The sequence below is a fragment of the Watersipora subatra genome, chromosome 4, assembly GCF_963576615.1.
Source record: "Watersipora subatra chromosome 4, tzWatSuba1.1, whole genome shotgun sequence".
Classification (NCBI taxonomy): Eukaryota; Metazoa; Bryozoa; class Gymnolaemata; order Cheilostomatida; family Watersiporidae; genus Watersipora; species Watersipora subatra.
Window position 1 is genome coordinate 38685430 of NC_088711.1, and position 25595 is coordinate 38711024.

At 34.1% G+C, this 25595-nt stretch overlaps 2 protein-coding genes across 2 annotated transcripts; both read right to left on the reverse strand.

Moving 5' to 3' along the window:
- Positions 1–6062: 6062 nt before the first annotated feature.
- LOC137394935 (neuropeptide-like protein 29) lies at positions 6063–7099 on the reverse strand. The gene is made up of 3 exons (XM_068081710.1): positions 6993–7099; positions 6697–6878; positions 6063–6333 (listed from the first exon to the last, which is right to left on the reverse strand). The coding sequence occupies exons 1-3, from the start codon at positions 7064–7066 to the stop codon at positions 6329–6331; spliced, it is 261 nt and encodes an 86-aa protein (XP_067937811.1). The 5' UTR covers positions 7067–7099; the 3' UTR covers positions 6063–6328.
- Positions 7100–17990: 10891 nt separating this feature from the next.
- LOC137393681 (neuropeptide-like protein 29) lies at positions 17991–19518 on the reverse strand. Its single transcript, XM_068080321.1, has 4 exons — positions 19505–19518; positions 18921–19016; positions 18614–18795; positions 17991–18230 (listed from the first exon to the last, which is right to left on the reverse strand). The coding sequence occupies exons 2-4, from the start codon at positions 18986–18988 to the stop codon at positions 18226–18228; spliced, it is 255 nt and encodes an 84-aa protein (XP_067936422.1). The 5' UTR covers positions 18989–19016; positions 19505–19518; the 3' UTR covers positions 17991–18225.
- Positions 19519–25595: the final 6077 nt, after the last annotated feature.

A 25595-nucleotide genomic window follows, 5' to 3' on the forward strand; every position in this document is an offset into this window, starting at 1 on the left:
TTAGTGAAACACTTGCAGCTGTAATGCAGCTGAAGCTTGCAAAGAAGAAATCACAACAAAAGATACAGTTTTGGCAATGCGAAACTGGTATCAGGGTTGACCGTAAACATATTTGTTATTGACTCAACACAGACAGTTAACTGTTTCTTCTTTATTAAGTACAGATATGATAGGCTAATTCATCAACTAATAATTAATCAGAAGCGTTTTATAAAAACCTATTAAATCTGCACCACGTGATTCTTGGCTATAAGCAAATGCTGTGCCAGGCCGCATTACGCACCTTGTGGTACGCAAAGAGTTAATACACCGCCCTACTATTTGGACTACGTTCAAACACAACACTAGTGTTTATAATTAAATTTTTAATGTCATCTTTCATTAGATTGCTTCATCAAATCCAATTCAGATCTGTCTGATTTATTAGAGATACAGGATATTCCCTGCTACACCAGATTAGTTACAAAGAATTTTAGTGTATATATATATAGAAATATAATAATTATTTAATAAGCTCTTATAGGAAAAATGATGATTCAGACATGCCAGAATCACCTAATCGATCATAGATTAATTATGTTAATCCTCAGAACGTGCCAGAATTTGTGAAATGACACTCTAGATTCACTTGACTTTGGACGATGATGCGGCAGATTCCAAGTACATCTGGAGTGCATCTCAAGGAAACGCAGACTTGTTGACGTTAATTTTTTATTTCTGCCATCTGCTGCATACCAAGTATATCTCTAATGCCACAGGATAAGGAAATTTGACTTGTTGGGTTTGTTATAAAAATAGTCACCATTGAACTTTACTTTTAAAGGTCTAAAAATTTGCCTAGGGAAATCACATCAGAGAAGTTCAGTTGTTAGTCAGATTTTTTTACATTAGCTGAGAACTACATCTCCCAAAATAACTTACTATTCTACTTTGAGCAACTTTGGTGACAGACCAGATACACTATTTGTTAGCTTTTATCTACTAAAAGAGATATCAGTTAACTGAGGCGAGATTAACAAAGGTAACTGTGCTGGTTGATCAGGTCTTAGGAGTTGAATGCTTATAATGCCTAAAGTAATCGTAGGAGTCCAGGTTGTCTTTTGCTACCGCAAGAGTAGCGCATTCAGCAAACTTAACATATTTTTTTACAACAAAATCAGATATAGTTTCAAAAACCTGTCATGTTTAGAAAAATGGGACCTGTTGTTGCCAACCATCTGTTTTTTACGAAAGCGTTCATAAAGAGCCAGCCAGTAAGAAAAGTTAAAATTGCCTTATGCTTTTTACAGTTGCAAAACAAGCAACAAAAGAACAACAAAGACTTTGTAAGTTTCTTACAAATATCTCTGCACCAATTATTTGTCTACAAGGAGACAGCATCATACAACAATGAAATCATTTAGGCCTGCTGAAGGATAAGTTTTTAATGCATTAGAATTCATTATGATGATATACTAGCCACAAAGTCAGCATTTTTTGAGATTTCTTCAATTACCTCGCCTCTTATTTCTTCAGTGTTATGCTATCAAAATTACCAGACAATCAGAGTTTTATAAATATGTGTATAAATATATGTCATATAGATCGTTTATTAGGACATGCGCAAGTTGTACAAAATAACTTATTTCGGCTGTTGATGCCTGTATGCTACCATGATTGAGTATGTTGCTTATCATTGTTTAAAGAACCGCATCTGTTTTTGATGCTTCAGAAGGCTTCCTACAAGCTGCGAGTCTCTACTTCTGCTATATGCATGTACATGAACTACTAGTCAAATGCCCAACGGGGCACGAGCAACATAATAATTACCTAAGGAATTTGAGTAACTTACCTGAACAACTAGGATTTTACTAAATTATTTACTAAAGCAATTAGATCGACGTTTTGGGTCAGCTTACTAGTCATTACAAATAATGGTCAACAGTGCTAGCGCTTAGAGCGCTAGCCCACATGAGTATTTTAACAAATGTTGTGACTATTTGCCCAGAAAATTAATTTTATTCTGTACAGCTTAATGGTTAAGTTAGCCATCCTTAGATCAAGAGGTCCTGAGAATGAATCTAATGACATGCAAACTTTTCATAGCTAGGTTTTTATTGATATGACTGGGTGCAGGGTTTTACAAAAAGAAAGGTAAGACAAACACTGAAATTCATATATACATTATTGCGCCAAAGATTGCTAAGTTGATGGCTGCAGGGTGAACAAATTATTAGGTATAGACCTCCCCAAACGAGTGCATAATTCTTATATGGTAAAAAAGTGCAATCTTAGACAAGCATATTAAAAAAATAGAAAACTAGTTACCTCAGCAAGTAAGATTCCTGCAGAAAAACCTCGATAAAAACTAGAAAAAAGTTTACCCTTCTAAAAGGTAACTACAAAAACTAGGTAGACAGTAAGTGTGAGATCCAAATGATGAAGACCCATTTAACAGTGCCAGAACTGCATGAAAAACAATATACATGTAATTGCACATGACACTGTATGTTGTAACAGTTGAAGATGTGTTCTCAAGCTCTCAAGTGCTTGGCGAAGTTTACAAGAGATATTCAAAATTTGAGATTTTGGTCGAGTTTTAGTTAATATACGTTTGCAAAGTGGGAAATAGTCAAATACAATAACGAACATTAAGCAAGTGATTTATTATCTAAAGGCGTTGATGCAGCAATGACATGGCAAAAACCAAGGTGGTTTCTATTTCCTGTTATCCCATACACTCTACGATTACACATTTTTATAAGCTAAGAGTTAATCATATTACCCCATCTGCTGCGGATTGCCACATTTCTAATATAGGATAATTGAAGGTTGTCTAGCTTATAAATCCTTAGTTCCTAAATATGCTTTTACATCAGCATAAATATATGCATTTGACTAAATTCAAGCAAACATCTAAAAGTCTCACATAACAACCTGAGATTATATTATTCTCGGCTGAAACAGCTTATGATCCAGTAGTAGATAAAAGTAGTGCCTTATAAGAACTCATTAGGTTATTGGTTAGCCCTCTCTCCCTCCCTCTCTCTCTCTCTCTCTCTCCTCCCTCTCTCTCTCCCTTTATCCCTCTCTCCCTCATTACCTCTCTCCCTCTCTCACTCTTTCCCTCTCTTCTTCTCTCACTCTCTCCCTGTCTCCCTCTCTCCCTCTCTCACTCTTTCTCTCTCTTCCTCTCTCACTCTCTCCCTCTCTTCCTCTCTTCCTCTCTTCCTCTCTCTCTCCCTCTCTCCCTCTCTCCCTCTCTCCTTCTCTTCCTCTCTCACTCTCTCCCTCTCTTCCTCTCTTCCTCTCTCCTTCTCTCCTTTTCTCCCTCTCTCCCTCTCTCCCTCTCTCCCTCTCTCCCTCTTTCCCTCTCTCCCTCTCTCACTCTTTCCCTCTCTTCTTCTCTCACTCTCTCCCTGTCTCCCTCTCTCCCTCTCTCACTCTTTCTCTCTCTTCCTCTCTCACTCTCTCCCTCTCTTCCTCTCTTCCTCTCTCTCTCCCTCTCCCTCTCTCCCTCTCTCCTTCTCTCCCTCTCTCCCTCTCTCCCTCTCTCCCTCTCTCCCTCTCTCCCTCTCTCCCTCTCTCCCTCTCTCCCTCTCTCCCTCTCTCCCTCTCTCCCTCTCTCCCTCTCTCCCTCTCTCCCTCTCTCCCTCTCTCCCTCTCTCCCTCTCTCCCTCTCTCCCTCTCTCCCTCTCTCCCTCTCTCCCTCTCTCCCTCTCTCCCTCTCTCCCTCTCTCCCTCTCTCCCTCTCTCCCTCTCTCCCTCTCTCCCTCTCTCCCTCTCTCCCTCTCTCCCTCTCTCCCTCTCTCCCTCTCTCCCTCTCTCCTTCTCTCCTTGTCTCCCTCTCTCCCTCTCTCCCTCTCTTCCTTTTCCCCCCTCTCCTTCCCTCCCTCTCTCCCTCTCACCCTCTCACTCTCTCTCCCTATTTCCTTCTTTCCCTCTCTCCCTCTATACCTCTCACTCTTTCTCTCTATCCTTCTATATCTGTCTCCCTCTCTCCGCCTTTCCCATTCTCCCCTCTCTTCTCCCTCTCCCCCTCTCCCCTCTCTCCCTCCCTTCCTCTCTCTTTCCTTCTCTCTTTACTTTTCTCTCTCGCTCTATCCCTACCTCTCTCTCTCTCTCTCTCTTTCTTCCTCTATTTTCCTTTTACTCCTCTCCTTCTATATCTTTTTCTCTTTCTCCTTTTTTTTTTTCTTTTTACCTCCCTCCTCCTTTTTTTCTTTTTTTCCCCATCTCTTTCTTTCCTTCTCTCTCTCCCTCTATCTCTCTCCCTCTTTCTTTTTTCTCAGCCAGCCACATTGAAAATGATGGCCTTTTAGTTAAGACCTTATCGCTATTTTCTGTGCAGCTCTGTTTTCTGCCTTATTTTGCTTTCTGTTGGTGTCTAGTTCTCTTAACCTCATGTTACGCTCAGCAACATATTTGTTTCTTAGTATTTATCTGACTTACACTGTAAGTTATGGTTATACATCTATGAGTACTTTAAAATTTGTAAAAATAGTGTATTTATAGGGCATAGACTATCACAGAGACCAACGCAAATTATGTAATCCAATTATTGTGCAATGATTTCATTTGCTCATTGCTCACGGATCATTGCAAAATAAATGAATTACATTATTTGCGTTGGCCTCTGTGGTAGTCTATGCGCTATTAATACACTATTTTTTCAAATTTTAATGTACTCATTGATGTATAACCATAACTTACAGTGTAAGTCAGATACAGACTGAGATAAAAATATGTTGCTGAGCGTAACATGAGGTTAAGGGAACTCGACATAAACAGAAAGCAAAAGAAGGCAGAAAACAGAGCTGCATGTAAAGCAGAGATAAAGTCTGAACTAAAAGCCGATCATTGTGAAAGTGGCTGGTTGAGAAAGAGAAAGAACATTTTTACCAATCAAGTTCTTTTTGTTAAATCTTTTTGCTCTGCGGTCTTAATATATTACACATCTCACTTTTAGTTTTTTATTATTAACTAGTGCTGAGCAGCTAATTTAACTGATATTTTTATTGCAACAAAAATGATATATTCTAAATCAAACTTTTTGATTACTGATATTCTGTCTTTTGTCACTGAGTGTTCAAATTTTACCATTTGCAAGACTCATTAACTTATACATTAAGCTTTCTTCTAAAGTTTATTTCAAACTCAGATATCAGCTTTAAATTGATACAGGCACTAAGCTGCTTAAAAACACCAACCATAACCTAACAATAGTCTAAACATGGGTTCGAAGTAACTTTGTTATACTAGTTGTAGGGGAACTAGTGTATTGCAAATACTTTTGAAGATTAGCACACTTATCAAGAAAATTTAGTATTTCTGTATTTTTTCTGAAGTGATCCTTTTCAAAATAGGCTTTTTATTTGCCCTGGCTGTACTTGAAACTTAGAGTTTATGGCAGAAAAAGGTTTTATGGAGAGCTAGAAACTGCAGAGCGCAACTACAACATTGAAGGCTACAATTTGACTTTGTATAGTTGATCAGAGAGTTATTTCTTTGCAAAATAGGTTTTAGCTTAATCATAGTCCACAACTTTTTTTTCAAAATTGTTGGTTTACAGAGACTAAACTTATTTTACAAGACAAATTTATTTGGTTTTTAAAGTAGCTTAACACATTCTACTTTGTTTTCTGTCGGATATATATATATACTTGTGTTATATACATAGAATAGAGATTTGTTTATATCGATTTAATTGAGGTCGAAATTCAGAAACATTTATTTTTTTTGTTAAATTTATTGAAGAATATTGATATAGAATGTTTTTATGATATAAACAATACGTTTTTTTGCTTTACATTTAAATATCATATTTTTACTATTTGCAGATCTAAAATAATTTATAAAAATATTATTTGTTAAATTTAAAAAGAAATAATATAGGGGACATGGGCTAACTAAGCAGTTTTTGTGGTCATCAAAAAATAAGATGCACGTAATAAATATTGAGCAAAAAATCCAATTTTCATGCTGGAAAACTGTTACCTTTTGTTAAAATTTTCTATTTTATGTTTCATGTCACTTCTTGGAAAATGTCAACTTTTCTGCAAATATTTAAACTGCAAACAAAACAGAAAACAAGAACAAGTTTTTATTTGGAAGAAATTATATTTGTAATAACATTTAAAAAACACGATAATGTTAAACACAACAATTTGAAAAAATATAAATTATTATCTTCCCTTTGACAGAGAACAGTAAAACCTAATATGAACATAAGGCAACTACTTCAAAACAATACAGTCCATGTTTATGGCATATATATGTACTTGATTAACTTGACAGCATAAGAAGTGAGAAAATAGATCCTTGGGGAGATGGTTTATTGTCCCAGAGTCTAATCTGCAACAGAAAAAATGTAGATATAGTTACAACTGTGTTAAAACACCTTGAGCTTTTCTAAATCTTAGTCGCAACAAAATTAAAATCGAAATAGTAAAACAATGACTGATTTGATTTTATATGCAAGGCTGGTTTGATGAGGCAGGTTTGCCAAATTTTTTTTACCATCAACAGATTTTATTTGTTTCCTGGTGGATACACATGGAAAACTAATGTTTGTACTTCATATATATCTAGCTACTGTTGTAATTGGTATGCACTCTAGTAACTGCTAATTATGTAAATCTATAAATAATCAACTCATAACTGTATAACAGAGTTTAATCCTTACTCTTATGCAATATGCCCTATAACTATACTTACATCCTCCAAAGCCTCTGCCAAATCCACCTCCGAATCCACCACCGAATCCCCTACCAAAACCTCCTCCAAATCCTCTACCAAACCCGCCTCCATAACCTCTTCCAAATCCGCCACCAAAGCCTCGTCCGAATCTACCGCCAAAGCCTCCTCCAAATCCTCCTATTCCTCTACCAAAGCCACCTCTAAAACATATTTCCAAAAATATTATCTTACTCATATAAATATCATTCAGATCTAAGCCACAAATTAAAAGTTTAACGGCTTAAAAATAAAAGGGGCACAATACGCCAACTTACCCAAAACCACCATAACTGGCTACAGTCTGGTGGAGAGTAAGGCAGAGAGCCACAAGGATTACCAAGAACTTCATATTGGCAGATTTCTGATTAGCTAGTTTGACAAGGTTATTCTGCAATGAGATACCATTAAGTTATAAAATACTGTTTAACATGTATCAATAAATGCATAATTTAAAACAATTACTTTACTTTCAATAAATGTTTCTGTGATAAAATTCTACCTATAACTTTACCAAAAGTGTTTTGAATTTTTTCTTACAGGTTTTTTGACGGTCCATGTTTGAGACAGGCAAAATAAAAAGTGCTAACAAAGGCAGTAGACTGCTTGAGATCTGCAGTATTAGCTGTAAGTTTTTTTAGCAAAGACAATAAAATTGACATTTTGAGCTACCTTCTCTGCAAAAGTCTAAATACAAGGCCAGTCCTGAACAGAACTAATGATGACAATATACTTATGGTTTAACTGTAACCCTTTTTATCTGTAAGCACATGAGTCTACTGATTACCAGTTTAGTATTAAATTATATACTTACTACATATAATTTGGCTGATGAAGGTGAACTAAAGTCTGAAACTGCTGACCAGCTATTTATATAAATTAACTCTCATTAATCATAAGCAAAAAAGAAATCGTGATCAAAGTCTTTCAAGGTCTTTTAAGGAAACCAATAAAAGAAGATGAAAAATGATTGTATCTTGTACGCTCTAATCAGAGAATCCAATTGGGAAATCATCAATCTAAAATAAACTTGACAACATTTCTAACTGGGCGTACAAAAATATGCAAAAATGATTTATTAAGTTTTGGTAATTTTTGCAGTGATATGGCTACACTAAAATAGGTCAAGCATTGAAAAAGAACAACAAAGCAAAGCAGATCAAAGAATGTGATTCTAACTTAAGTGCTGCACCACTCAAGCGGGTGTTGACTGTAACCTTGAATGGTCATATATTTAATCTAGCATTAGATCAGTGTCAGAAGCTTTAAAACTTCCTTTACTGTATGAGCACTGTAAATTGCATTATTGTACATGTATTTATAATATATGGAAACTTCGTCAAAACTTCCTCCATAGCATTAGTTCATTTCTGTAACGAGGTGAATGGGATTTTTGAAGCGACATAGAAAAAAACTCCTTCCTATTTCTCTTATCAATAACTAAGTCTTATGAAATTTAAAAAACTACTAACAAGCAATTGAAAATAAATCTGAAAAGTCAAATGAAACCATTACAAAACAGTTTATACTTTTTGCAAACAAATGGGGTGTGTGGGACCATGAATGCGCGGAAAGTTTCACAAATTATCAAGTAATTATTTACCTTTCCACACGTATGACAAACATAGTTTTCTTTTTGGTGACACCAACATACATACTACATTCACCAACATGTGTTTTAGTTTAGGAGCTTTTTGTTACTACAACCTAAAATTCGCTATCCTGACTCCTTCTCAGTACTATTAAACTACCAAGTTTTAAAACACGCTTTTCAACTCACTCAATAATTCATAATTTCTGTATTTTAATTTTTTTCCTTCCTATCCAAATGTAACTAAAACAGGATTTTTGATGATTACATGTACCTAAAAAAAGTTACACAATTAAGAGGAAACTCACAATAGAAGCCCTAACCTGCAATGCATTCAGTACATTTTCATCCAATCATATTATGTTGGAGATATTAACATAAATACTCTTGAAGAGAGTCATACCTCTACTGAATATTTTAATGTTCTTTCTAACTATGCGTTTGTAAACGTGATAAATATTCCTACAATAATAAAAACGTGTCTGGACCATATAAGCATTAATTTTCATAATCACATTATTGTGTCAGGCACTCTGTACACACCATTAAGTAATCATCTACCAACTTTCATTAGCATTGATAGCCCTTCACGGTTTTTGAATATTTTTCACAGCGCAAGCTTTTCCTTCCGGGATTACCAAAACTTTAATCAGAACTCGTTTTTGAGAGATTTGGCAGACCTTGACTGGAACCATTTGTTAAACAACCAATTCACACTAGATGAAAAATATGATACCTTCTTACAAAATTTGTTAGATGTTTGTAATACTCATGCACCCACTAAATCTTTTAACTCGCAGTTACAGGCGAAACACCAGTAGAGAAAAGCTTGGATTATAACAGAGTTTTTAGACTTGATAAAGAGAAAAGATTATCTATATCACAGAACATCAAATTCTCTGTTAAACATGAGATTAATAAATAAATACAGAACAATTAGGAACAAACTAACAACAGCTCTACGGCTTTCTAAATCAAAATATTTTGAAAAGAAGCTAAAGGCTGCCTCTAATGCTAAACAGTTATGGAATATTGATAATCAGGAATTAGGAAAAAGCACTGTAACATCACCGGTGCCTAAATTATTTATTGACAATCGAAACCAGGTTTTAAAAGATGAAAAAGGTTTTGCTGACCATTTCAACAGTTATTTTGTAAATATTGGACCCAACTTGTTGGAACAGCTAAAGCGTTTTGTAATACTTTTCAAGAAGAAAAAATGCTATTGCGAAGTAATCTGTCAAAACCAGAGTTTCAATTTAAAAAAGTTGATAGCACCGAGGTGAAAGCATATTTGCAAGATTTAAATATAAAAAAAAACACTTGCTTGTTCCTCTATTTGCAATCCCATGACAAAATTAATTAATGAATCTTTAGAAATTGGCCAAATCCCGAAATCTCTTAAAATAGCTAAAGTAAAACCTTTATTTAAAAAAGGCTCAGTGAAGCCTTGTTCAAATTATCGGCTTAATTCGATACTGCCCGTCATAAGCAAAATACTGGAAAAGATCATGAACACACAAATAATGCAATATTTATAAATTAATAATTATTTGATTCATGAAAACTAGTTTAGATTTTGGAAAAATAAAAACACTACACTAGCTCTTACTCAATTCACAAATCAAATTATAAAAGCGTTTAATGATGGGAAAGCCGTACTTGGAGTCTATCTTGATTTTAGTAAAGCCTTTGATACCCTTGATCACCAAACTCTTTTATATAAACTGAAACAGCTAAAGTTTAGTTCAAATTCTATCAAATGGGTGGAAAACTTTCTTTCTCAACGAAAGCAAGTCACCATTATTGGACAATCTGTTTCTGATGAACTAAGCATTACATGTGGTGTTTCCCAGAGATCCATATTTGGCCCTACACTTTTTTAAGTTTATATTATCGATTTACCAAACATTTTAACAGTTGTTACTCCCATCTTGTTTGCCGATGATACAAACTAGTTTTTACAATCCAAAGAATTACATAGATGAGCAAATTTCTGCAGTAAATAATGAACTGAATGAAATCCAAAAATGATGTACTATGAATAAACTAACATTAAATGTAGACAAAACAAACTTTATGATATTAAAAAACCATAAAAAATACAGATTCCCTAGGACCGCTTTAACTTTGCATGGTAAAATTTTAAACCAATTCGAAAGTGTAAAATTTTTTGGTGTTCATATTGATACAAATTTATCATGGAAGGATCACATAGACAAACTTTTTAATAGTGTTAGACCTTTGTTAGGACTCATATATAAATGCTCAAGTTATTTACCCGACAAAGTTTTGGTTCTAATTTACAATGCCATTAATCATTTTAGATTCAGTTACTGTATTGAGGCTTGGAGTAACGCCCCAGGTAAATACTTGAACAAACTCCAACTTCTGCAAAAACGAGTTCTCAGGATTTTACATAAAAAACCTAAATTAGAACACACCGGCCCACTTTTTCAACAATCTTCAATTTTGACTGTGAATAAACTCTATAAATTTCGAACTCTCATCGCGTCTCATCAATTATTCTTCAGCCTTAAGTCACATCGCATTCATCAATATCCCACTCGCTGCTCTTTCTGAAATCTAAAGCTACCTCTCTCTCAATCTGCTTCAGGTCATCGCAGAATGTCTTATCAGCAGTCAGCACAATGAAATACTCTGCCTGATGAACTGCGTAGGGTTGTCAGTGGGCCCACTTTTAGGCGTGCCCTCAAGCTGTACCTGTTGAGCGATGACTAGATAGTTTCTGGCTGCTCGCTGTTAACTTGTGGCCCAGCGCCTTGACTAGCAATGCTACTGCGCAGTTTGAGCCTCATCATTATTTTATTTTGTTGTTTTTCTGTTTTCAAATATTTTGATGAAATAAAACCAAACAAAACATAACATGCGTTGCATCTGCAAAATGTTAATGCTACGCCACTGTGTCCTAATCCTGTTTGTACTTTTTCAACAACCCATTGAAATGTTTGTGTACTTAAGAATTAGCACCTCAAATCTGACACTAGTAAAATATATTACTTAACAGCAAGTATGACTTTAATAAAATACAAAAAAGATTTTAGATCTGTTTAGTAAAAGGTCCGAAACTTTCAAGTCATGTTGTTTACAATTGTGAATATTTGAGGAAAAGATGGCAGAAAGTTGGCTATTACTGCGGTTTGTGGTCTGTGCTAGGTCTAGCTAGATTAAAATACTATTAAAGGTTTCATAGGGTATAAGACAGATCATGCGTGTCATTTGATAAGTCATGCCAGCCTCCAAGTGATTAGAACATTCCAGAAGTTGTGATTGACACATTCATAAGTTCTTAATACTCAGCGAATCATTTTAATCTTTACAAATTATAGCTAATCGTGACAAATTGTTTCAGCTGTCCAAAAACCATATCAATTTGTTGTATGCCAGCTGAATTACTATTTGGCATTTTATACTCATCAAGCGCGCCGTAAAATTTGAGCTATCATAGTTGGCTGATTTATGAACTAGTTGTATTCATCGTCTGTTGAAGATGGATAAGAACTCCGCCCTTTTAAGACATGGCAGAATTTTGAAAGTTTTTAAATATTTTAGATACGATGAATGAATTGGTAGTGCAAACAATAAATTCAGTAGCGGTTTTTAAGTTAAACACACAAAATAACTAGTTTTGCAAAAAATCAAAACATTGGAAATTTCTAAAAAGCTTGACTATAATAGTAGCAACTGTCTGGGCAAGCTATGTGAAACAGCTTTTACATTGAAAATTTGTAAAACTACATGTATCTAAGTTTGCCAGATTCGAGAATTAAGAAACCACGCTCTATATCAACACTTTAAAACCAATTAATTCTGGACTTGATCAACTTTTTTTAAACTGCAAGTCTACAAAGGTTACTGTCAAAACAATTAGCAACTAAAAACGGATGCCTCAATAAAGAAAATTATAAAGGTTTCACAGTACCATAGGACATGATGGTGTTTTTAGCAAAAGTTCTGCAATCATTAGCAACTGGACAATAATTTAAACATAATTATTTCACGGCTTGAAAACATCGGTGCCATTATAAAATCAACTTAATGTGTATTTGACATTCATGATACATGTGCAATACTAGCTCATCTTACCGAGCAGACAAATCCCCTTAGATAATGGCATGTTTTGTAGCCAATGCACATGTATGATTTGGCTATTTCACTACTCAACTCAAATAAGAATGGTGATAATTTTCAACTAATAAAAATAGATAATGTATTTTAGCTTGTTTGACCAATGTTATGAAATAGCGATAGTGTCTCATTTGTGCCACAAAGCTTATACATTTGTTGCCAATTAATCATTCTAACTTATTGAACACTAGAGGTTAGGCCTTGTTTTTATTTTTCATGTTTTACAAACTATGAAATCAATATTAGATTTACAATCAAAATCTTTAAAACTGCTAGCGCTATTGTTATTCGCAAAAACAACCATTTTGAACTATGTCTGGTAATTGTCAGGCATTCACAAGGAAGGTTTTAGTCTATACAACCTCAGTCATGTCTGGCTAAAATAGTGGTATATACAGATTAATTTACAAATTTTTAGTAGATTGTCCCAGAAATTATCAACATTTTTCTATTATTTGCGATTGTTTTTAAATTTTGAGGTGGTCTGACTTTCAGGATGTTTCACGATTAAGATTGACAAAATTTGATCATCACTAAAAATGCTCAGATTTCTGTGAAACTGCAATTATGACATCTATATTTGCAATTTGGCAAAAAGACCAGCATAAAACAGACTCGTAATGCTGCAACTTGAATGAAATAACCGATAACGAGAGACCAACAGCTGATGTCATTTTTTGTTGTCATTTTGGTGCGTATTTTTCTTCTGAACATTTTAACTGCAATCGTGTTTCATTTATTTTAATTTTGAAACATTCTGTCAGTCAGATAATCTCAAAACATAAAAAACAATTGCAAATGATTTGAAAAATACTGATACTTTTTGATAAAATCTTTTAAAAGTTTTGGTGTAAGCTTATCTTTTATATATTAATTATTCTAGAGCCAACATAACTAATACTGACAGTACTTATAGGATTACAATCAAATGCAGCAACAATGACTTACAGCATAATCTCAGGTGTCATTTTCATCAAACACAAGTCTGATGCAATGAGTAATTAATAAAGAACGAAATATGCCGGCTGTTGCACAAGACTTCCGTGTTGGTACTTACGCAAAAGTCTTCAAGTGGCTTTTAAGATACATGCGTAAATGTTCAAATAATCAAAGACTAGTTGATAATTTTTCTCAGTAGGTCTCACGATTCAGACACGCCAGATATGTCTAATCAATCTGATCAATCGTCAATTAATCATTTTAATCTCTGGAGCGTGCCAGAACTTGTGAAATGGCAGTCTAACTTTAATCGATTTTGGACAATAGCATGGGAGATTCCAAGTACCTCTGGAGTGTGTCTCAAGGATACTCAAATTTGTTGGCACTAACTTTTTTTATGTTCCTTTTTGGCTTCATTGTGATTCAGAGATGCCAAAAGAAAGTTAACGCCAACTTTGTACCTTGAGATAATGCTTATCATACATAGTTGAATGCAGTTTCTAGCTTTCTATAAATTTAATACAAACTTATCGACTGCAAAGTCCTTTTTTGGTTACTCCCAGTTGAAGGTAAACACGTTTATGAGTTCAAACTGTTTTAGAATCTTACTAAATTAAAGCCCTAAAAAACCTGCAGTCAGTGACACAGGCAATAAACCTGACACTAGCTCCTGTCTGTGAGTTTAAAATGTTGGCAAGCCAAAAGAGACATAGCTCCGCTAGCAGGTAGAACAGCTCAAATTTGTTTTAGATAACCATTTAGAGTAAAACATTATGGGTTGTCTTCGTTTGCCCTTTATTCATAATGCCACCAACAGAGGTGTATATATTGTTTCAAAGCAAAAGAAAGAGTGCAGCTCCTCCAACTATATAAAATCAAATCACCATGTACGAAAAAGCATTATAAGACCTGATCTCTATATAATATATTACATTGGTGCCATGTCATTTAAAATCTTGTAGAAAATCAAAATTGTCTAAATCATCGATTTGGTTTGTGTGTTTATCTTGATACCGTCTGATGGGCTAACCAACGATTTGTTCAATACCGATTTGTTCAAATTCATTTGGTCTAATAGACCAATTCATCTACAGAAATAACAGAAATTTGTTCAACATACAATTTGGTTTTGAGACTGTAGGTCTAATCTTGATGTAAAGACAAGATAGAAATACAAATACTTACATGTAAATTGAAGACTTGTATTTAGTATGTATAAGTTAAAATTATGGAAATCTCATTAGATTACCTAAATGTAAACTCGGGTAATTTTGTGTAGAAAACCAGCTTCAAAAATACAATTCTCTTTTCCACTTTTTGTAATTTAGAAATTAGGTTTTATGTATTCAAACATGTGTAGAGCTCACTAGCATTCCCAACTGAGGATGCCATGCTTTGAAGTTTTGCTTTAGGCAATAAAATGAGAAATAGAGGTTGCTACAACAAAGAAATTTTGCACAGTAAGTGGACTAATCTTTATATTTAAACCGATCAGCATTAGACAGGTAACTATTAGACCAATCAGCATTAGACAAGTTAATATCAGACTATACAGCATTAGACAAGTTAGTATTACACCAGTCAGAATTAGCAAAATTAGTATTATACCAATCAGCAGTAGACAAGTTAGTATTAGACCAATCAACAGTGAAAAAATTAGTATTAGACTAATCAGCAGTAGAAAAGTTAGTATTAGACCAATCAGAATTATACAAGTTAGTATTAGACCAATCAGCATCAGATAATTTAGTATTAGACCAATCAGCATTAGACAAGTTAGTATTAGACCAATCAGCATTAGACAAGTTAGTATTAGACTAATGAGCATTAGACAAGTTAGTATGAGACCAATCAGCAGTAGACAAATTAGTATTAGACCAGTCAGCAGTAGACAAGTTGGTAGACCAATAGGCTTTAGATTAGTTGGTAATAAAATGATCTTCGTCAGACCAATCGTTTGGAACTAGCTTATATTATACCAAAAATATTTAGCAATATATACTTTCAGAATTTAGTAAGTCAAAATCAGCAAGTAATATAAAACTAGAGGCAAGTTTTATGAGTTTTTGTTTTCGTAATTGTAAGCTATAGGTTATCAGATAGATGCTCAGTGGCAGGTTGCCAAATATGGAGTTATGCTTCCTCTATTAAATATTTAGGATAATTGTTGACTGTTTATCAGCGTAGCATGTAACCCAATATTTGCGCTTAAATTTGATTGAGCAAGCGACTTTGAACAGAAGATATTTTAATAGCTAAATGATGTAGAACAACCAAATAATTGGCTCACCAATTGACTGTGTTAGATTTTCTCTTACACTTTTTAACACCTTCTGATTAACCAATTAATAATGTATTTAATAAAGTTGTTTTATTGGTTTAACAATTTCACATTTCCATTTTAAATCAAATAAGATTTATCCAATCAGAGTGCCTTAATTAATAGATATATCATGCATAGATGTATCTTCATAGGCTCTGAAGATTCTTGAATAATTGAAGTTATTTTCTTATTTATGCAATGAGATTCTTGTAAACATAGCAAATTGGTTTTTGTTGTAATATCATTCACTATAACAGTTAGTGCTAATATCACAACTAGCATTCATAAAGCTATGCGGCGTATGACAGCTCTATTAAAATTATAACATAGCTCAAGCAAAGCTTTTTACCAACCTAAGCATAAATTGAAATAATTGAATTAAAAGCTACTTACAATGCCCTACCTTCACTATCTTAAGGGTTATAGAGGTTTGACAATGATTCCAGTACGCAATATTTTCTGATAATCTAGTAATGTGGGCCCCGTTAACAGCAGTATTCTCTTGACTGTCTATGAAACAACTAAACTCTGACCCAAAAGTTTTGTTTATGGTGGGTATTTAAACGCTACCGCAACCAACCTTTTAAAGTCCGAGAGACAAGTTTTTTGCATGTTGAGAGCGTTTCTTTCAGTCATCATTAGTGATCATTTCAACCGCATATTATTAAAAATGAGAGGCCGGTTCACTATGCATTAAAATTTGCTGTTTTTTAACCCTCTCAATGGATAGATGCGTAGAAAATTCCAAACCTATAACAACAAATTTCAACTTTTTAATGGTAGTAATGTATACATTAAACAGAGTAATTAGGTAATATGTGCCAGTTGGTAAAATACAAAAAGTTGGTATGTTTCGCTAAAATTTTTTACTTTACAATGCCATAATGTTCTACACATAAACAGTTTTAGCTATTATTCTTGTTTAATGAGCTTGAAAACATGTTTTTGGACAGCAGAGAACAAATATTATAGCTATGTTGACTCTCTTTGAAGCTGATATTCTAAAATTGTGATTGTGTGTGGGTATCAGATTTTAGATATTTAGATGTGTGGTTATAAAGCTTTGCTGCCTGTACTAGTTCATTTTCTTGACTATTAGTCTTCCACTCTCATTTATTAGCTATATGCATGTGCTGTTGATATTTTCAGTTGTGCAAAAAATCTAGAATAGCATTTTAGTAACTATTAAAATAATACACTCCGAATGCCCATTGCTTTGTCAAAAATTTAATCACCCATGCTTTGCTATCTTTTGTGATGATTGATAGTGCTTTTAGTTCTGTTGAAAAATTAAATATAACAGTGAAAAGTTTTTCACAATAAAATTTCTCAGATGGTATGAGGAAAAAACCTTCCATTCGATGCTGTTATTTAAAACTTCAATTTTGATATACTGGTACTTCATTAATATATTTAGTGTATGAACATTTATCATTGTTATTATGTTCTTTTCTTTATGCTTAGCAATTTTCAGACTGAAAAAAGTTTTAAAACGTTATTGACAATGATTGTTTTGCTTAGTTTTTCCTATTATCTAAAATTTCACCATAGATGCCAAAAATAGAAATTTTAAAAACGTACATCATAAAACCATCATTTGATAAAGCATTGACAACTCAAATATTGTGGGCATGCCAATTGATTAGATCAACAAGTGTTTTGGAAAGAGTATAAAATGGCTTACATTCTTGAAGAATGTTGTCTAGTGAAACTTTTCATTCATTTTGATTAATTTACTGAATAAAATTGTAGTGTTAAAAAGAGTTTAAAAGTTTTGACAAAAACAGCTTTTTATTTACTGTAAAAAATCCAGAAACTTAAAGTTTCAAATTGACTATTAAACAATATATAAGATACTCTACACCTGAATAAAAGATGCAATCACCATGTTGAAGCTGACCTCTTTATTAAACACAACCCATCTGTAAACACTTGATTCAAATTATCTCAAAGAATTATCTTTTAGTGACAAAAACTAAGAATTGAAAAGGTAGCTACAATAATGTATTTAATTGTGACATGAACGCATAACAGTGCATGCTACCAGTACTATATTTTCTGATAAACAGACAGCAGCAAGTTTGTACTCAAGTTACGTCAGCACAAAAATTAGATGTGTAAAGAATTAGCAATTTTCACTGTTCTCACCAAGTAGACCAAAGTGCTCTTTCATATATATTTATTGAAGCACTATTTTGACAATTTACTTGTAAGACTTTATATCAGAACTCTTTGTGCATTTGGCTTGCTTGCTCATAAAACAAAACAAATGTGTTGTGTTACTTGATACAAATTATATTCACATCAGTAACAAAACAACAAAACTTTAAACAAAACAAAAATTTGAAGTATGAACAATATAGTTTTAATTAAAAAAAAACACAAAACACATGTACATGTAGAAACTGCAGGTTTTTGTAAAACAATGAAAAAAAGGCTATCAGAATCCTTTAGCTGGGTTAGTGTCAGGGGAAGATGGAGTCTTTTGAAGAATGTTGGTTGACTGTGTCTAATCTGTAAAAATATGATTATAATTGTAGTTGATATCATGTATCATGGGATCAGAAGCAATGCTCAACTAAAGTTTTAAAAATTATAAAAATAAAGCTATGGGAATATCACCAATAGATGCTTAAAAGATGATTAAATGCTTAAGATTAATGAATTAAACACTTTTTGACATTAAACAATTTAAGTTTTTAGATTTTTTATAGATGTGAGTAATTTATGAATAACTGGTACTTCCATGCAGTGATATACATTTAAATATTGTTTTAAATAGCATGTAATTTTGTCATTACAGTTTTTATTAACATTTAAGTAAGCAACTTTTTTGATCATAACAAATTTCATTTCTATTTTATTAAAATACATGTATGTATTTTGTCTATACTTACATCCTCCAAAGCCTCTGCCGAATCCACCTCCAAATCCACCTCCAAACCCTCTTCCAAATCCACCTCCAAACCCTCTACCAAATCCACCTCCAAAGCCTCGTCCAAATCCACCACCAAAACCTCGTCCAAATCCACCTCCGAAGCCTCCTCCAAATCCACCGATTCCTCTACCAAATCCACCTCTGAAATAAATTGTAAACCAACCTGATGAAGAAAACATTTATAAGATAATATGATAATCTTTCATTGGCAAATAGTTTATTATTAACCAGTTCTAATCTTATGGTATAAGCAGTAAGAAACATACCCAAAGCCAGATGCGATAGTTTGGTGGAGAGCAAGACAGAGAGCCACAAGGATTACCAAAAACTTCATTTTGATTTTTGGTAGTGTGTGTTTATATCTAAAATGTGAATAAGTGTTAAAACATCCAATGATGTCAAATTTTTTGGTTAACTTGTAAGCTTCTACTACCAAAAGAGCCATGAATTTTATACTAGCCGATTTAGTTTGGCTTAGTTTACATAAATGGTCAAAAAATGTATACGACTTATAAATTATTATCTAGCATGATAAGATTATCAGAAACTAACAAAGGTATAATATTGCAGTTGTCAATTTTTACTATAAGATTATACGGTATGATCATCATCAGTTAGAAGCCTGATTGCTAGTTCGAGTTTAGCTCAAACAACAGCAAAAATATGGTGCTGTCTAAAATCAACCGTCTATTGGTTACTAAATGCAGAACAGGAAGACCAATAGACTACGCTACTCTAGGTTTATCTCTGATGGTTAGGAATATTAATAAGTCCATTTGTAATTTGTAATATGTACATCAAAGTACCGTAGTCTAAGAAATACCAGTAGTATATTAAATTACATACTTACGGATACTTTTGCTGTTGAAGATGAACTGAACACTGCGACTGATGAGCCTCTATATATACAAATAAACTCTCATTAATCATACTTAAAAGCATAAAATTGTGCCAAAACCTTCATTTATGTTAGCCCGTAAGGGAAGTCATCTATCTAAATCATGTTTAAAGACATTTGTGACTGGGCATATAAAGATATGCAAAGAATTGTTGAGCTGTGCTGATTGTACAGCCCAATAAAAGCGACGTAGTAAGTAACTCAAATAAGAATATCTCAACTAAATAGAATCTTGACAAGTTTTCTATTGTTATGTCGATTATTAATTAAAATTTTCAAATTTTAATCAAGTTTTAAGTGTTGTACAAAGTTTCTCTCCGAGCTCAAAGCCAAGTTTCCTCTGCGATGTTAAATTAAACTTATGAGCTGCTAAAATAAAATGTAAAATTAATTACTTTTCAGTTTTCGTTGCTAGTTGTAAAACATGATGAAGCAAGAAAACAACACTTCATGTACTAGTAAGAATGTAGAAGATGTTTCAGAACTTTTGGCTAACTGGTAACACTAATATACACATAAATATTGTTACTATCATTATGATGCGGTTGGCCTAAATGTTAAAATCTTTTTTATAATTTGAAAAAAAGTTGAAGTTAAAAATAGCTAGCATAAGTAAACTAAACGCCTATCAAAAGTGTTTTGAACAGACATAAAAAGGTAAACAAAGATTGTAGCACGTTTTACTACTAAAATCAGATAAAATTCTTAATATTACAAGTTGACTTATTCAGTTAAGTACAAGATAGGTCAAGGTAATTAAGATAAGTATGTGTCTTTTGTTTAAATTCTTGAAATATTTAGTATGCTGGTTTTGCGCTGCTAAGCTTAAATATCACTCAAGTTGTTGTCCTATAATCTAGAACAACATATGAAAATCTTAAGCCAGCTTTTTTTTCAAAGCAAAATTTTTGAAATTTTGGGTAATTTCAGCAGCAATTCAACTTAGACCACTCTTTTTTTTCTTCTCTTTGCCTTACAGTTTTTTTCTTCTCTTTGCCTTATCTGTATATATGATAAAAAATACACTTTTAGCTGTATCATCAGATATAAATAACTCTGGGTTATAATGAGAGTTACTGTCTGGAAAGGTTTGAAAGTTCTAAGAAAATGCCTTTTTAGGAAGTGTCCTGTCATTAGTGATGGAGCTCTGGCACCTTGTTTGATAAGTTATTGAAAGATTACAAAAGTATATATGGGCCATCAATGATAGTCATTTAAGAAGTTATACTAACTTTTTTGTGGTTAGAACATTCCAGATGTTTGCAAGTGACACTTCAAGAGGTTCCTAATCTCTCATGTATTATTATAATCTGTATCTATGACCGGAAATTATGACAAAATGGAATAGTTATACCATCATAAGGTTAAATGCGTTAGACCAACTATTTTTATTGTCATATCTTGCTGATCCAACACACACAAAATCCAAACTACCAAGGTTAAACAATTTGTGAGATACTTGGGCTCTTAACTTGTTACATAATGACGGATAAACACATGACAGTAGCCTCTTTGGCTATGAATCCATATGCGTATTATAAAGAATACTTAGACTCTGGTGAATGATTGTAACAAAAAAGCTACCAAAATGTTTTTTTGTACAGATTTGGTAGATTACAGTCTGTACTCTAAGTCATATTTCATGATTGACTAGTGAAATCTGCTAAGGTTCTGTTTATAATGAACATTGGTTTATCATGAAAATCAAACTGACAGTTTATTTTACTCTACTTCTTCCTCCATATCCCTCTCCTTCTTCCCTAACACCCATCTCTTTGTCTTCCATGTCTCCATCTTTCTGTCTCTCCTTTTCTCCATGACCCTGTGTCCCCGTGTTCCCCCCCCGTCTCCCCGTCTTCCTCTGTCCCCGTCTCTTCGTCTTCTCATCACCTCATCACCCCGTCACACCCATCACCCCGTCACACCCATCACCCCGTCACCTCTTTGCCCCATCACCCTGTCACCCTGTCATCTCGTCACCCCGTCACCCTGTCTCCCCGTTTCCCCGTCTCCCCGTCTCCCCGTCTTCCTGTCACCACACTTCTCTGTCTCCCCGTATCCACACTTCCCAGTCTTTCCTGCCTTCCCAATTCCCTATTTCTCTGTCTTCCCGCATTCTTGTCTCTTTGTCTCCAGACCTCTCCCTCTCCACACCTCTCCATCTCCACACCTCTCCGTCTCTACACCTTTCCATCTTCACACCTCTTTTTTTTCACACATCTCTGTCTCCACAGCTCCACCCTCCATAAACCTATACTTTAGTTCTCTGCTTTTCTGTTTGATTTTACCTTTCTGTCTATATATAACCTTCTTTTTCTTTCTGTATTCAAAAATTCGCTTTTAAGATTAGGAAATAATGTGTTTTACAATAAATGCCTCAAAACCTATTATTTATACATTGTATCTACAATCAGTTAGAAATTTGTTTCATTGTGTGCTCTGCTATTGTAACAAATCATATCTTTCTAATGACAAATTTTTTTTGGAGATTGGCCATGCACTAAATCATGTTTTTATATGCCAAATATTACTCTAGATTTTTCACATTTTTCTTAACCCACAGTTTTTGTTTATTATTTTAGATCATGCTTACAAAATCAAACGCCCTTTAACTTTGCTTTTACATGTTTACACTAGAACACTATAAATATGCCTATTTTCAACAGTCTTGTCAGAAGGACATAGAAAACTTGACTTTTTAAAAAACTTCTGGTTATCACAATAATCTTCTCTTCTTGGCATTCAAGAGATAATCTTTATATAGAATGATTGATTCACTCTTTTGGACTCGCATCTCTTTGGCCAGCTGACTGCCAGGCAAGCATGAATAAGATGTTAAATGGTTCTGCCTAGATACTGTGATCCTGTTGATAGACCAGCTGACTGATACTTGACATTCTTATGATTTACAGTTTTATCCAATCATACTGGGCAGACAACTCAGGCTTATTTTACAGCCAACATTGTATATCCCCACTGAAAATACTACTCAGATCATAAAGATTATTAATTTTAATAATATCTAATATCTGCAGGTTTGCTTGATACATATTTTAGGATAGTAATAGGAAACCAGCTATCAGTACAGCATATCTGTAGTTATATCTAATCACCATGACTCATATGGGGTTATATATAATCAACATGAACTGTTCACTGCAAACAGTTGGATAACTGTATTGATTTGCTTTTGTACCTCATACAGATGTCCTTACGTGTACATAATCAACCTGGCTTAGCTGATTTCGAAAAAATAGTATTTAAGGGCCAGACATATTTCTTTATTTTATTCAAGGACAAGACATAATTCTTTTCAGTATTTTTCTATAAAAATGGAGATTAAGTAATGGATTTGATGAGGAAATATGTTGAAGTACTATCAGTGTTTTTCCCATTTCAAACACATTTTCTTCTAGTGTTCTGATTGAATCAAAAATAATTTCATTAATATTCATAAACAAGTGCTTGGTGCTACCAGCCAAAAACGGCTAAAAACGGCGCTAATTAAACTAAGAACTCCTTCGGGGTCGCGTGCCAATTACAGCTAAATGTGGAAGTGATGATTTATGAGGATATTTATAAGCAGTCTGATGTTTATCTGGTCTTGACACAAATGACTATTTAATAGAAATTACTGCTCCACAAGATGTCCGTGTAGGTGCTTGAATGGAACAAAAAGTAGTTAAAAGGATTTAATATATCTTTATATATCAATAAAGGTAGACCTGCCATTTTTACTTAACACTCTTTTATAACAATCTCCATGATCCAAGGCATCTAATATCTATCTATAAATTGATCAATTTATCACTTTAATCCATATAGCATGCCAAAACTCATGACATTGTTCCTAACTTGTTTCTGATTTTGAGCTATGCTGTATGCATTCCTTTTAAATGCAAGATGCTTCCCAGGGATACCCAAGCATTAAGTATATCTTTCAAAGCTTCCTTCAGTTCACCAGATGCCTAAACTCTGCAAAGTGAAAATAATTCAGACTCGTTTAACTGACTCTAACGCTAGTCATCAAGTAGGGATGACCTTTTGTGCTTCATTTCCTAATGTACAGCAATGATATTGTCCTTTTAAGTGTATTTTTGGTTTTGAGCTTTTTATAATTATTTCTAGATATAATACTTTACTACCGAACGGAAACAGTGATCTCCGACGAGCATTGAAATAATATTTACCATAAAAAAATTAAAATTTTTCTTACAACTGTCAAGCAAGTTAATCAATTAAAAGATTTGAGTTCAATACAATTATAAAGATATTTGTAAATCGATTGGCAAAGCTAGAAATATCATTTAACATGTAATTTTTTTAGTCCAGTGTGACAAGAACGAAAAACTTGCTAGCTGAGAACTCTGAGTTTGGAACAAGATTTTAGCAGTTTGCATGGCTGTTAATAGAACTCAGGTACAAATACCTACACAGATACTTATACTCATATAAATACTGGTACAAAAAGGGTGCATATAAAAATACATATAAAGATACATATAGATATATATATATATATATATATATATACATATATATATATATATATATATATATATATATATATATATATATATATATATATATATATATATATATATATGGGATTACATATATATATATGGGATTACATATATATATATATAAATTGTTTCCTCACCCCGGATACCCCGTATGGGTGGTAAATTCTGCTCTAACTCGGGTCTCCTACCAGAGACCTGGGTGTTTGAGCACTCGCCTCAAGATCTTAGCTGTTCCCAATAGCGCACTTTTCTGCAACTCACCTGAGTTGATTGTTGTTGGTATTTGGGCACGCCACATTTTATGCGCCGGTGTTATTGCGCCCAGTGCCCCAATGACTACTGGGATTACAGTTGTTCTTACATTCCAGCATTTTTCAATTTCTTCTGCAAGAGGGAGCTATTTCTCTACCTTTTCTTTTTCTTTGCTGGCTATATTGTAGTCATTGGGTACTGCTATATCTATTATAGTAGCCCTCTTGTTCTCCTTGTCTACCACCACTATATCTGGTTAGTTTGTTAGGACATGCTTGTCAGTTTGGATGTAGAAGTCCCAGAGGATCTTAGCGTGGTCATTTTCATTGACCTTACCAGGAGTTTCCCACCAGTGTTGCGGTTTATTAAGGCCATACTCACCACATAGACTTCTATACACAACACCTGCGGCATGATTATGTCGCTCAGTGTATGCGTTCCTTGCTAGCTGCTTGCATCCACTGATGATGTGTTGGATGGTCTCAGGTGCATCTTTGCACAGTCTGCATCTAGGATCGTCTCTAGTCTGATAGATTTTCATTTGGAGTTGCCTTGTTGGGAGCACTTGCTCCTGGGCTGCCATGATTAGCGACTCTGTATTGGCCATTAGGTTTCCTTTGTTCAGCCACATAAATGTCTGGTGAAGGTTGCCAACCTTAGATATTTGTTGGTGGTAAGCCCCATGAAGAGGTTTCGTGTGCCAGGCAATTTCCTCATCATCAAGGCGTAGGTCTGTTGTAAGAGCAGCTGATTGAAATTCAGCTAGCAACTTATCTGAGATGGCCATGGAGGCTGCATATGCTTTGATGCTTTGCTCCTCCTCTTTCACTGTCTGCTGTACACTTTTGAGTCCCCTACCGCCATCTTTCCTATCAAGATACATTCTAGTAGTATCAGATTTTGGGTGGAGTGCTCCATGCATGGTCAGCAGTTTATGAGTTGCTATATCTGTTTCTTTGATGGCTTCCTCAGTCCACTTTATTATGCCTGTTGGATATCTTATTACTGGCAGTGCGTAGGTATTTATTGCCATGACTTGGTTCTTGGCATTGAGCTGGCTCCGTAAGACCTGCTGAAGGCGTTTCTTGTATTCGGTAATGGCTTTGTGACGTACCTCGGCTTCGTGGTTGATGTTCCTTTGCATAATCCCCAAGTCTTTGTACCCTTCTTCTATATCTTTGATGGTACCATTTAGCATTCTTAGGCCATCTGTGAGCATAGAATGGCCTTTCTTAAGAATTAGCCTTCCACATTTCTCAATACCG